This window comes from Haematobia irritans, chromosome 2 (genome assembly GCF_050003625.1).
Source record: "Haematobia irritans isolate KBUSLIRL chromosome 2, ASM5000362v1, whole genome shotgun sequence".
Classification (NCBI taxonomy): domain Eukaryota; kingdom Metazoa; phylum Arthropoda; class Insecta; order Diptera; family Muscidae; genus Haematobia; species Haematobia irritans.
Genome location: NC_134398.1, coordinates 140410591 through 140425555, shown reverse-complemented (window position 1 = coordinate 140425555; position 14965 = coordinate 140410591). Strand labels below are relative to the sequence as shown.

The following is a 14965-nucleotide window of genomic DNA, read 5'->3' as shown; positions in this document are numbered from 1 at the left end:
TGATAAGCCTCTCCAGCAGTTTCCAGCTATGTTAAGCATGTATTGGGGCTAGGCTTGCCAGATCCAATTTGTCAAAAAGCTTGACATTGACCAAAAAACTTGATTTTGAAAAAAACTTGACAAAAAAACCATTTTATTGGGGTTAATTTAATTTATTATTATTCTTTTTCGTAAAATTATTAAAGAGTAAAAAAATATAAAGGGTAGAAATAACAGAAACAATGTAAAAGAAACAAAAACAATATAACAATAAAATTTCAGTCTTTATATATTTTAAAGAAAACTTATTTTGCCACATATCTATGCCCTCATTCCAGAGTACGCTAAGTCGACTTCCATCGTGTGTTGTTAAAGAATTTTTAAAGTTTTTCGAATCTCCATTAAAATTTATACTTACACACAAAAAATTTTTTTCTGATTCAATTACGAAATTAATTGATCCAATTAATTTTTAATTGAAATGTCTTCAATCACAGAAATGATAGTATCAATTAAAAAATTAATTGAAGGTCAATTAAAAAGTTAATTGATATAATTAAAAAATTAATTGATACTATTATTTATGTGATTGATTTTTGTTTCAATTAAAAAAAATTGTTGAATCAATTAAATTTTTAATTGAATATTTTTTAAAACTCAATTAAAATTTTAATTGGAAAAATTTTCATGAAATTTTTTTGTGTGTACTAATAGCTCGGCTTTTATTACATCAAAGGTCACTCTATTTCTATTTCTATATATTGCTTATTGGGATAGAAAACACAAATGATATAACTACAACTATACACACAAAAAATTTTTCTGATTTAATTACGAAATTAATTGATCCAATTAATTTTTTAATTGAAATGTCTTCAATGACAGAAATGATAGTATCAATTAAAAAATACTATACATTTTTGTGATTGATTTTTGTTTCAAATAAAAAATTTGTTGAATCAAATAAATTTTTAATTGAATAATTTTTTAAAACTCAATTGAATTGAAAAAAATTCGTGAAATTTTTTCTGTGTAGTTTTATTGATAGTAAAACTATGCTCTTTTGATGCGTTTTTTAGAAATATAAACTTCCTTTTTTAAGTATTATAACAAATTATAGAGAAAAAAATTAACTTACAACAAATATATACGGCCGTAAGTTCGGCCAGGCCGAATCTTATGTACCCTCCACCATGGATTGCGCAGAAACTTCTACGAAAGACTGTCATTCACAATCGAATTACTTGGGTTGTGGTATCTTAAAACTTCTTAACATCGTTTTCTAAATTGTGAGTTAGTCCATACGTGGTATATATTAGACAAAAAAGTTATGTATAGGTAAGTCTACAAATAATTACGAATCGATATAGACTTTTTGCACGACACGTAGAGAGTCAGAATTGAAATATGGGGGTCGCTTATATGGGGGCTATATACAATTATGAACTTGATATGGACCAATTTTTGTGTGATCGATTCATCTGAGGGCTATATATATCTGAGGGCTATATATAACTATAGACCGATATGGACCTAGTTAGGCATGGTTTTTAACGGCCATATACTAGCACAATGTACCAAATTTCAACTGACTTGGATGAAATGATTATGGACTGATACGGACCCCTTTTGGCATGGTTATTAAATATCATATACTACCACCACGTACCAAATTTAAACCAGATCTGATGAATTTTGCTTCTCCAAAAGGCACCGGAGGTCAAATCTTGAGATCGGTTTATTTGGGTGCTATATATAATTATGGACTGATATGAACCAATTCCTGCATGGTTGTTGGATACCATATACTTACATCACGTACCAAATTTCAACCAGATCGGATGAATTTTGCTCTTCCAAGGGGCTCCGGAGGTCAAATCTGGGGATGGGGACTGTATATAATTATGGACCGATTTCGACCAATTATTGCATGGTTGTTTGAGGCCACGTACCAAATTTCAACTGAATCAGATGAATTTTGGTCTTCCAAGAGGCTCCGGAGGTCAAATCTGGTGATCGGTTTATATGGGGGCGATATATAATTATGGACCAATGTGGACCAAATTTTGCATGGTTGTTAGAGACCATATACTAACACCATGTACCAAATTTCGGCCGGATCGGATGAAATTTGCTTCTCTTAGAGGATCGGCAAGCCAAATTTTGGGGTCCGTTTATATGGGGGCTATACGTAAAAGTGGACCGATATTGCCCATTTGCGATACCATCCGACCTACATCAATAACAACTACTTGTGCCAAGTTTCAAGTCGATAGCTTGTTTCGTTCGGAAGTGAGCGTGATTTCAACAGACGGACGGGCGGACGGACGGACGGACATGCTCAGATCGATTCAGAATTTCACCACAACCCAGAATATATATACTTTATGGGGTCTTAGAGCAATATTTCGAATGACAAAATTAATATACCGCCCATCACTTGACAAATCACTTGATACGCAAGCCAAATGAAGCCCGTCTGGCAACCCTAATTGGGGCCGAACCCTCCTCGAACGGGCTTCTCTTTTCTTTGTTTGTTAGTACTAGTTTCTGCTCTTTCCAGATCACGGGGAAATTCCCTACGATACGCAAGAATTGAACGAGTTATTTATGTACATTAGATAGGGTCACGAAAATAAGTTGATGCGGTCACCCCCCAGTTTTGTAGCATATTCGAAGACAATTTCATTTTTGACCTCGGAGTCAAAAATGACCAATGCACAAAAAATATATCCCCGATCACCCACGAACAACGATATGCGTTTCTTTTCGATCGGACTTCAAATGACGACACAGCACAATAAATTGTATTTCGGGGGGTCGTAGGGTGCACGAAAAAAAGTTTTGGTGTTCTGAAATACCGAATATGCTACAAAACTTGGGGGTGACCGCATCAACTTTTTTTTCCTTTAGGCCGTGACCCTATCTAATGTACATCTATGATTATATAAAAAGTTTTTAATATTGCAGATTTTATCATCATTACCGTTTTAAAAGCTTTTTACAGCTTGTTTTGTGTTTGTCTTAGTGTAATGTCTGATATTTCTACTTTTTATATTTCACTTACGGCCATTTTCTTGTAGCTCCGTTAGGCTGCCAATTAACATAAAATAAATTGCAAATATCTTCTCTCCGGTTACCTTTAATTGACAAATTTTCAGCAGTTAAGCTCATAACTGGCACATGGAATATTTAGGCAGTTCGTTAACTAACGTAACACTAACGGAGCTTCATGAAAACGGGGGTTATTACCAAAAATTAATAGGAATAAATTCTAGTATAGTCATTGAAAAAGAACAATGAATAGTTGTCGTCTCATAACCAAATGTTCTTATAGGAGTTATATTTTTAATAGGATTCTTATCTAATTCTTCATTGTAATTCTTAATTGTAAAATTGTTCTTTCTTTCTTTCTCAGTTTTTTTTTCTTATAAACGTTTTTCTTGAAACCTTTTGCATACCATAAACCACCAAAAAGACATAGTGTTTTGATAAAATTTTCTTATGTGCAATATGCTTATATCCGTTACCTACTGTCACTTCCTTTTTGAAAATCAAATATTGAGCAAAAATCTAGATTTAAATATTTCCTTTATTTTTTCCCAAAAAGCTAATTGTAAAATGAATGGTTCATGAATGCTTTGTTTACTTTTTCAGGTCTCGGTCAGCGACAATCTGTACAACTTTATTCATGATCTATGGCTACAAAATGCTCCCATTGGAGAACTTTCATGATCTATATAAAGCGTATTGGAATACGACAATAACACAACACAAATACATCATTTCTTTCTATACGGAAAATTACACCACAACAATAATACAAAAAGCCACCATTCCAAAGGAAAAAAACAAGAAACCTATGCGTGATAGTTTTTGTTTTATTCGGTAGCGTTGCCATCAGAAAGGATGTGTATATTGGCATTATTGTTGCTATTTTTTTGAAAATATTTAATAATAAAAAAATGAATAATTTTGGGCAATATTTATATATGTAGTATATATATAAAGAAATTATTATTATATGTATCTAAGTATAGTAAATACTAAAAATAAAAATAAAAACTACTGTGTATGTATATGTTTACAAAAACAAAATAATGAAAACAAAAAGAGAAATCTCGCTACAAAAGGGAAAATCATATACTATACCATAAAAATATATATTTAAATTCTATCAATCTTCATTGAATGTTGAAAAGAAGATTATTTGTTTTTACATTGTTGTTAATTCAAGTAGTCATAATTTGTAAGAAGTTTTTCCCTTTTTTTTTGTTTGAAATTTGTTAAACAGTTTGCGCCAATGCCATTACCATTGAACGGGGAAAAAGGAAAAACATACATATGTTTGCAATAGATTTGTAGTAATTCTAACAGTCCTAAATTAGTATATAGTATATGTAGTATATAATCTGTTCATCTAGTTACAGTATATGTATACACACACACACAGCCATACATACTTGTCTACACTAAATATTATTTACGGTTGCTTTATACAGAGATACTTACATTTACACAAAACCACACACACGCATACTAATTCAGAGAGTTTTCTCAATTCTTTCACCTTAAGTTATATAAGTTAAAAGAGAACAATGAAAAATGTTTTGTACACATAAAAAAACAAAAACAATGCAAGAAGCACAATTTTTCGAAGAAATTTAAAACAAAGACACCAAATAAAAATAATATTTTAATATATTACGCCACCCAACAAAAAAAATGTGTGTTTTAAAACTGGGGTTTGGATAGAATATAACAAGTATATACAGCAGTAAGGTCGGCAGGGCCGAATCTTAAATACCCGTCGTGGGTATTTAAGATTCGGCCCGGCAAATATAATATTCTGGATTTATAAGAACCATTTTTGTTTGAGTTTTAGAGAAATCGTGCATATTGTGCAAATGATGAAATAACGCCTTGATTTGAAATCTTCAATCTGTAGATTTTTACCGCCTTTATTTAATGATTTCGGGTAGTAAAATCTGGAAATTGTACTTTCAGTTTCAAGCAATTTTCATGAACAGGGGCCAAATCACCGCATTCGTCATTGGGTTCTGTTTCGTATCGAGAAACATTTCGATCGCAGTAAATTTTTGGATCACCGCATTTGATCGTAATTTATTTTTGCTACTACTTTTTTTCATTAGCGTAGCTAGACAATGTTTCTAGGGGGGGCTATAGCCCCCCTAGCTAAAAATGTACAGACTGAACTTATAGGTTCAATTAATGTTTTATTTCATAAAATTGAATAAAAAATTAGACATCAAAATAACTCGACAATTAATTTATAATAAAGCAACTAAAAGTAGTTCGACACTTTCCCAGCAAAAAAATTGTGAGTTGTTCTAAAGGCACAACTTTAAAAGTACTTCCAAAAATGTCCTCAATTATTTTAACTACACAGAAAGTTTTTTTACTTCATTTTTTCATATTTTAATGTGTAATTTTTTGTTTTCTTTTTTTTTTCAAATAGATTAAAAAAGAGTACGAATAAGTAAATTGGTACAAATTATTCAAATTTTGCCACAAAACTGCTAAATTCATTATAGAAAAATCGATAATTTTGGAAATTGTTCGAGGAAAAACGTTTCAAACAAGCGTCAGAATGCATTAAAAATCATAAAAAAAATATAAAAATTATTTATTTGGGAAAATATCACAAAATTTTTTAATTCACTTTCAAAACACTGAATTCGGATCTCACCTTAAGAAGTGATGCAAATTCATTGCAGCGGCTGTTGAAACGGTGGACGTTTGTCCTATGACAAGCTCATATTACATTCATTGCTTCTCCGCCAATTTTGCACGACTTCTAGACCCAAAAAGAACATTTTCACTACTTTTTTGGCAACGTTTTTCGCAGCATTATTAAGATATTAATTTATGAAAGAATAGTTTTAATATCAATTACTATTTTTTTAATTAAATTGACTAAACTAAATCAATCATAAGTTCAACCACAGCTTTATTTCATAAATATCTGACTTCAAACATTGCCATCGGCAACTGCTACCACAACCCAAGTAATTCGATTGTTCATGAAAATCTTTAGCGGAACTTTGTGCGATTGTATATACTTGTTTAATTTATATAAAAATTAAAAAAACTATTGACATTTATTGAAAAATGTAAAATCATAAATAGAGTTTCAAATTCTGGGGGGGCTACAATTTTTTTGGGAGTCTAAGCCCCCTCCCCAGAGGCCTTCCTACGCTTATGCTTTTTTTTACATTGTAGTAAACAAGCGGCTACTGAGCATGCTTTTCTTTGATCCTTTTCCCTATTACTTGCATAGTAATATTATATTTTCTTAAATGTATTTTGCCAAAATAGAATATAATTACATGTTCACCAACGTCTTGTTTCTTTTTGTTTACCTTTTTCTGCTCAAAAATCACTACATACTTCGTTTTCGATAGCATGCTACCTATCGTGTTCAACTTCGACTAGAAACAATTCGATAACGACTGCGGTGATCCGCGTAAACTACATTATGATGACGAAGTACTCGATTTCGACAGCGGTGACTTGGCCCCAGTGCGCCTGCTATACACTGAAAGAAGAGTTTTCTGAGGAACGAAATTTTAGACAAGCAAAATTTCCTTTTGACACAAATTTTAGAGCCAATCATTGACTCGCTTATCAAAAATTCGGATTATTTGCTCTAAACGAAAATACTTTATACGAAAGGGGAATTTCGTTTGTCTAAAATTTCATTCCGGAGGAAAATATTTTTTCTTTGGATGTACCGTCAAGAAGAGAAATCGGTCTATATCGATGCCTTACCAAATGGACCGGTAAAAATAAATGCGATACAGATTTTTGAGAGTATATTTACAAAGAGTTAAATCGGGAGATCGGTCTATGGTGTGTGTCGAGCCAAAACATGGTTCGACACACACCATATTCGGCTTACCTATTCCTATATTCAGCCGGATTCTAGAAGTCCTAGAAATAAATTCGAGAGGTAGGTCTATATAGGGGCTATACCAAAACATGGACCAATACTCACCATTTTCAACACACCTCTTAATGGTCCTCAAATACCTCTAGAATTCCAATTTCAGACAAATTGGGTAAAAACTACGAATTCTAGAAGCCCAAGAAATATAGTCGAGAGATCAGTCTATATGGTGGCTATATCCAAACATGGACCGATAAGCACCATTTTCGGCACACCTTTTGATGGTCCTAAAATACCTCTTGATTTCCAATTTCAGGCAAATTTGATAAAAACTACTGATTTTAGAAGCCCAAGAAGTAAAATCGGCAGATCGGTCTATATGGGGGCTATACCAAAACATGGACCTATACACCCCATTTTCGACACACCAATTTATGGTTCTAAAATACCTCTAGATTTTCAATTTTAGGCCAATCGGATAGTAAATACAGTTTCTAGAAGCCCAAGAAGTAAAATCGGGAGATCGATCTATCTGGGGGCTGTACCAAAACATGGACCTATACACCCCATTTTCGACACACCAATTTATGGTCCTAAAATACCTCTAGATTTTCAATTGTAGGTAAATCGGATAGTAAATACAGTTTCTTGAAGCCCAAGAAGTAAAATCGGGAGATATATGGGGACTATATCGAAACATGGACCGAAAGGCACCATTTACGGCACACCTTTTTATGATCTTAGAATACCTCTAAATTTCAAATTTCAGGCAAATCGGAAAGCAAATACAGTTTAGGGGCTATACCAAATACAGTTTAGGGGCTATACCAAAAGATGGACCGATACGCCCCATTTTTGCCACACCTATTTGTGGTTTTAGAATATCTTTAGATTTCAAATGTTTGGCAAATCGGATAGTTTCTAGAAGCCCAAGAAGTAAAATCGGGAGATCGGTCTATGTGGGGACTATACCAAAACATGGACCGATAGGCACCATTTTCGGCACACATTTTTATGGTCCTAGATTACCTCTAGATTTCAAATTTCAGGCAAATCGGAAAGTAAATACAGTTTCTAGAAGCCCAAGAGGTAAAATCGGGAGATCGCCCCATTTTTTCCACACCTTTTTATGGTCCTAAAATACCACTAGATTTCCAATGTAAGGCAAATTGGATAAAAACTACGGTTTTTATAAGCCCAAGACCCCAAATCGGGAGGTCGATTTATATGGGGACTATATGAAAACTTGAACCGATATAGTCCATCTTCTAACTTGACCTGCCTGCAAACAAAACCCGAATCTGTGCCAAATTTCAGGACGATAGCCCCATTATTGAAGGCTGTAGCGTGATTACAACAGACAGACGGACGCGCTTATATCGTCTTAGAATTTCTCCCTGATCAAGAATATATGTACTTTATATAGTCGAAAATCGATATTTCGATGTGTTACAAATGGAATGAAAAATTTATTATAGGGGGTATCACCATTCTATGGTGGTGGGTATAAAAAAAGGATGTATTCGGAAAAATGAACTGTTTTGTGGGAAAAATAAACTAACTCTTACGAAAATTGTATTCCGCCTTTGGAGATTTCCAAATGCGTTGTTAAAACAAGGAAAATGTAACGATCTACACACAAAAAAAATATTTTTTGTCTTCAATTACGAAATTAATTGATTCAATTAAGTTTTAATTGAAATGTCTTGAATCACAGAAATGATAGTATCAATTAAACAATTTATTGAAAGTCTATTAAAAAATTAATTGATCCAATTAAAAAATTAATTGATACTATTACTTTTTGTGATTGAGTTTTGTTTCAATTAAAAAAATTGTTGAATCAATTAAATGTTTAATTGAATATTTTTGAAAACTCAATTAAGACTTTAATTGGAAACATTTTCTGTGTAGTATTTTTTTTTAAATACCACATACCAAATTACTTCCTGTTATAAAACAAAAAATGAACTAAATGTCATTTTAACCTAAAAGTATAGAAAGAAATATTTCTATATTGAGGCCGGTATTATGATTTATCGATCGATTTATCACGGTTACTTTTCTTTAATAATTAATTTTAAAGGAAATAAAAATATAAAGAAAAAATATTCAGAATTCTAGAAAAAACTGTGCCACATTTTTTAAAATTATGTTAATGTGCTCATTTATACTAATCCGTTCATTGTGCTACCACGGTTGAACTTCTCTCTTATCAATGAGTTATGCCCCGATTCCATTACTGAGAGGGGATAAACCACCGTTGAAAAATATTTTCTTGGTTGTTGGTAGAAACGGGGATTGAAACCATGACCTTCTGTATGCAAGACGGGCATGTCAATCATGACACCGAAATAACACCTCTTAGTGGAAAATCCTTTATGTAAAATTGTATTTACCAAAAAGTTGCATCAGTTTGAAAAAGGACAGACGTTTCCATAATTACTATCAACTGGTACCAGAAGATACTAGAGGCAATAGCCGAGATCTCCAAGGAATTTTCCATGTTCTTCACCAACACCATAATGGGCATCTATTAAATAGTGGTTAAAACTACAAAAAGAATACAAGACCACTACTATTGGCCTAGGATAACTCGAGACGTCAGGGCGAAGCTGTGAGACATGCGCTCGATATGAGCGCCTTGCGGATATATGCAAACCATGCAACGTTACTCTGGAAGGGAATTAATTTCATAGGTCCTCTTCCCCAAAACGAAGCCAGAACAGGTCTGATAGACGCAAACTTCTTTCCAATATGTTTGGTTTGCAATGACAAATCCTTGTCTTGTTAACAATATGCGTTTTGGTGCAAGTTCAAAAATATTTTTTCCAGTTTTTCAGTTATTTGATGTATCTGTATCAGTTATTTTATGTCTCTGTATTTTTTTCGATATTTTGTTGTTCACATCGCTATCGCACGCAGGTAATCTGTACAGTGGCGCGGTGACAAAATAAAAACGGCGTTCGCCACAACGACATCTATTGTGGCAAACGCGCCATCTTTGGAAATTATGTCTTTGATTTAACGAAGTCAGGTTCATGTCTAAGAATAAACATCCGTGGTTAACGTCCACATACAGATGGCGCTATTACCATGTATTCCAATCATAATTGTGGAAATCTTATCTTATTACAATAACAAACTATGTTCAAGCCAAATAGTATAGATAAACAAGAGGGTCGAAACGTCTAATTTTTGAAATATCGTATAAATGCAATAGATTAGGGTCGAACATGTTGCAAAACGGTACCAACATTTTCTTCGTATTCCCTTTTGTTATCTACGGCTTTTCACATGGTTTTGATTCGGTGACTTGCGATTCGATTTTTAAAAATCAAATTATTCTTTTTGTAATCAAACTTTTTTTAAATTTATAATAAAAAGTGTATTCTTATAATTTTTATAAATGCTAAAAAATGACTTCGCGAAAAAATCTAGTGAAAAAGTGAAAGTTTTCTGGAGTATTTTACTTTTATCCTAGTATTCATCTACAGCCGAAATTTCATGAAGGTATCAATTCATATGTTGATGGAAATGCTTGCTTAAATATGTTAACATTATATTGTCATAAAAAAATCAGTAATTTTATTTTTTAACGATATTTAATTATTTGTCTAAAAGAAAAAACTTGTCGAGTGAATGTTTTGACACATAGAATTTATAGATTTAGCAAACAAAAGTATTGTTTGGTCCTTTTTTGCATTTTTCTTTTTGATTTTTAACGAAGAAATTAACTACAACGTAATGAAAATCTTACTAACATTGCAGAACACGCCTTATGTTATTTCCAAGTTATCAAAAGTAAATAAAACATGTTGCGTGTTTGACCCTAATCTATGGGATTTGGGCATATCGTAAGTGAGCGATTTTGACCCTCTTTAGTTATCTATACTCTTTGGTTCAAGCCCAAATGGAATGTATCAAAAAGTATCCATTTGAAAACGAAAGAGTGGAAAGTAGATAATAACAAATATTTTATAAACATAATTAGCAACTTATTTGTTGTGAATATAGATAAGCATGACGAAGAAATGCACAGACTACACTGAAAAATAAAAACAGTGAACCCACCAGGAGGAAATATTTTGGTTAATTTTAGAAAATTTAGATTATTTTTAGAAAATTTTAACTAAACATATTACAAAGAAAAAAATTTCGACAAATTTAACAAAATGAAAATGTTAACAATTTTATTGTTAAAAAAAATTTTGTAACTTGAAGGAAAAAATTGGAGTTTAAAATTGTAAAAATGTTTTTAGTGTCATACGAATTTCAACATGGGCCCATTTGCAGTACAAATTTAAAGTTATAATGTGACTACGAATTTAGTAAATCTCTATGCTTAATTTGTGTATATTTTTCCCCCGTTTTTTTAGAGTAAAGGAATCTTTCTCTAAATATAATAATTCCATGAACTAAAATAAAATTAAATTGGCTATGGTGAAATAGAGGGTCCACGTTTTTTTAAGTGTATATTAATATTTTATTTGATTCGACGGTGTAATTGAACTGCACCCTAAGATGCCGACTCATAGTTACTGATTCCTTATTGCCTCTTAAACGAATAACGTTTCCTGTATTTGATGTCCTCCACTTTGAACTACTATTGTAAATTCGTTGGCTTACTAGGAATTTGGAAATTTGGAAATTTACTAGGAATCGTGAGAATTATTCTGCCTTATACACACAAAGAAAATTTCATTAAAATTCAGCCAACGAAATTTTTTTATTGATATAACGAAACATTTTCATGAATACAATGAAAATATTCGTTAATAGTACGAACCGTTATGTTGATTAACAGAAAATTAATAACGAAACTTTTTCTATCAGTGTATAATGTTATATATAACAAATCTCTTCAATGGAACAATCTCTAGTGGAGATACCATTAAATACTAAATACTTCTTTTTAATAGTGTGCACTCAAAAAAAGTGAACCCTATATTTCACTAAAGCTGATTTAATTTAATTTAAGTTCATGGAATTTTTACATTTTAAGAAAGTTTCCATGACGTTAATAATTTTTTGCATACGTTAGTTAAAATAACTAAAATAAAGGAAAAAATTATACACAAATGAAGCATAAAGATTAACTAAATACTGGTCTCCCACAAAATAGTTCAGAATTTCTTAAAATTTGTAAATTTTACCAGTAATGAGCCCATCATGAACTTCGTATGGTTTAACTCCAATTTTTTCCTTCAAACTTCGAAATTTTCTTTAACAAGTGAAAAAAATTAATTATGTCTAATAATTTTTTTTTTTTAATTTATCGAAAATTATTTACTTAGGTTTGTGAAATCGGCGTGACATCTCCGTTTCTAATACAGTTTAGTTAAAATTTTCTAAAATTAATATATTTTTTCTAAAACTAACTAAAATTTTCTTTCCTGGTGGGTTCATTGTTTTCTCAGTGTGACGCTTTATGTATCTCGTTATAACGTGGCTCTATATGGAGTTGATATTCATTAATATAAGGTCGCTTATCTACACTGAAAAAAATATTGTCCTTAATGTCCTTAAAATACGACCGCAAATTTTGCTTAGCATAGAAGACGTATTTCTCTAATATAAAAGTTTTTCCTTATCCAAAAGTCGATAAACATTTCAATGAAGTCGTATTGTCTTTATAATTAAGTGATTTGACTTAAAAATGGGTATCATAACATGAAAGAAAAAATTTGGGCTAAGGTCAACTTGGCTTTAATAATTCAGAAAAATTCTTTAAAATTAATGGAATTGTCTTTAAATTTGTTGTCTTTTTGCATCTACAAAGCAAAGAATCGTTCAAATATGGGACATGTTTTTCAACACTTTATTTTAAAGATTTTTTTTACTTGAAACATAGCATAATTTCTACTGAAAGTCGAGTCTGAATTTGGAAAATAAAGCTGTCGTTAACTCGTTTTTAAAGGACTTTGATAGCATATGAAGAAAAAAAGTTGAAAAACGAAAAAATAGAAGCAAGTACACAAAACCCAAATTTAAAAGAGAATTGTGTCTTAAAAGTATCCTTACTTGTACTCTCTGCTTCTTTGGCTCGGAATAAATACCAAAATTGCTAAAGTAAAAACAAAATCTTTGGAACGGGGCATGCTTTTTTTGTAGTGTACATACCGAAGATAATTTATACACGCGCACTACATTATTTTTGTATCAAAAGTTGAACTTTGCCAGATCAAAAAGAGGTTGTTAATATAGCAATGGCAGTTTTTCATTCTCGCCATACTTCTATGGAACTCTCTACCAAATGAGTTACGAACTTTTAGCATATTCAGCAATTTTCAAATGAAAACTTTGAGAATTTTATTTTATATTTTTTTCTTTTCTTAAATTTAATTGTTAAAAAAATTAATTGTTGATTTTTAGATATCCTTTTTGGAACTAACTCTATACTTTAATATATTTAATACACCCAGAAAAAAGTGACCCCTTCTTTAAGTTAAAACAAGTAAGGAAATTCTAAAGTCGGGCGGGGCCGACTATATTATACCCTGCACCACTTTGTAGATCTAAATTTTCGATACCATATCACATCCGTCAAATGTGTTGGGGGCTATATATTAAGGTTTGTCCCAACTACATACATTTAAATATCACTCGATCTGGACAGAATTTGATAGACTTCTACAAAATCTATAGAGTCAAAATTTAATTCCGCTAATGCACTAGGGTGGAACACAATGTTAGTAAAAAAATATGGGAAACATTTAAATCTGAAGCAATTTTAAGGAAACTTCGCACAAGTTTATTTATGATTTATCGCTCGATATATATTTATTAAAAGTTTAGGAAAATTAGAGTCATTTTTACAACTTTTCGACTAAGCAGTGGCGATTTTACAAGGAAAATGTTGCTATTTTGACCATTTTTGTCGAAATCAGAAAAACATATATATGGGAGCTATATCTAAATCTGAACCGATTTCAACCAAATTTGGCATGCATAGCTACAATGCTAATTCTACTCCCTGTGCAAAATTTCAATTAAATCGGAGTAAAAGATTGGCCACTGTGGTCATATGAGTGTAAATCGGGCGAACGATATATATGGGAGCTATATCTAAATCTGAACCGATTTCAATCAAATTTGGCACACGTGACTACACTACTAATTGTACTCCTAGTGCAAAATTTTAAGCAAATTAGGGTAAAACTCTGGCTGCTAGGACCGTATTAGTCCATATCGGGCGAAAGATATATATGGGAGCTATATCTAAATCTGAACCGATTTCAATAAAATTTGGCACACTTGACTATAGTACTAATTGTTTTTCTTGTGCAAAATTTTAAGCAAATTAGGTTAAAACTCTGGCTTCTGCGGCCATATAAGTCCATATCGGGCGAAATATATATATGGGAGCTATATCTAAATCTAGACCGATTTCTTCCAAAATCAATAGGATTCTATTCTGAGCCAAAACACATACTTGTGCCAAATTTGAAGTCGATTGGACTAAAACTGCGACGTACAACAAAAATGTGTTCACGGACAGACGGACATGGCTATATCGATTCAGGAGCCCACCCTGAGCATTTTTGCCAAAGACACCATGTGTCTATCTCGTCTTCTTCTGGGTGTTGCAAACATATGCACAGTGTGGGGCAGGGTATAAAAAAACAACCCACGCGCAAACATATCGATTACATCGATGACAGGTATCGATTACAGGCAGATGAAAGAAATATAGGAAAATTTCCCATATTCTAACAGGTGTGTTTCCTTAAGTTTTGAAAGGATTGAATACTTCTTACGTACGAATGAACTAAAATATTTTTCTATGCCAAGTATTATTCGTATGTATGATAAGCTTTCTATAATAAAGGAAGTCAGAATTAATCTTTTATAGGAATTTTTTTTTGATTGCTAACATTTAATTGGAATGAGCAGTCCATTTTGGACTTTCAAATTTTTCAAAACTTGGAAAACTAACCTAACCTTTCGACTTATAGAGTCATATAGACTTTTTTGCAGTATGGACAATGTAGGCAGTGTTGCCAGTGAATGTGGACAAAATTTTTGAGTGTGAGGGCGCTTGGGGATTTAATGCGGAATTTCAAAAAAAAAAAA

At 31.9% G+C, this 14965-nt stretch overlaps 1 protein-coding gene across 9 annotated transcripts in view; it reads left to right on the top strand.

The window, feature by feature from the left end:
* Naprt (nicotinate phosphoribosyltransferase) overlaps window positions 1–4143 on the top strand; it is a 90467-nt gene extending 86324 nt beyond the window's left edge. For all 9 annotated transcript variants that reach the window (XM_075296256.1, XM_075296248.1, XM_075296255.1 and 6 more), the window contains one exon: window positions 3637–4143. In XM_075296256.1, the coding sequence (XP_075152371.1) occupies window positions 3637–3714 (78 nt within the window). In that variant the 3' untranslated portion in view covers window positions 3715–4143. The remainder of the gene's footprint in view (window positions 1–3636) is intronic.
* The last annotated feature ends 10822 nt before the right edge of the window (window positions 4144–14965 follow it).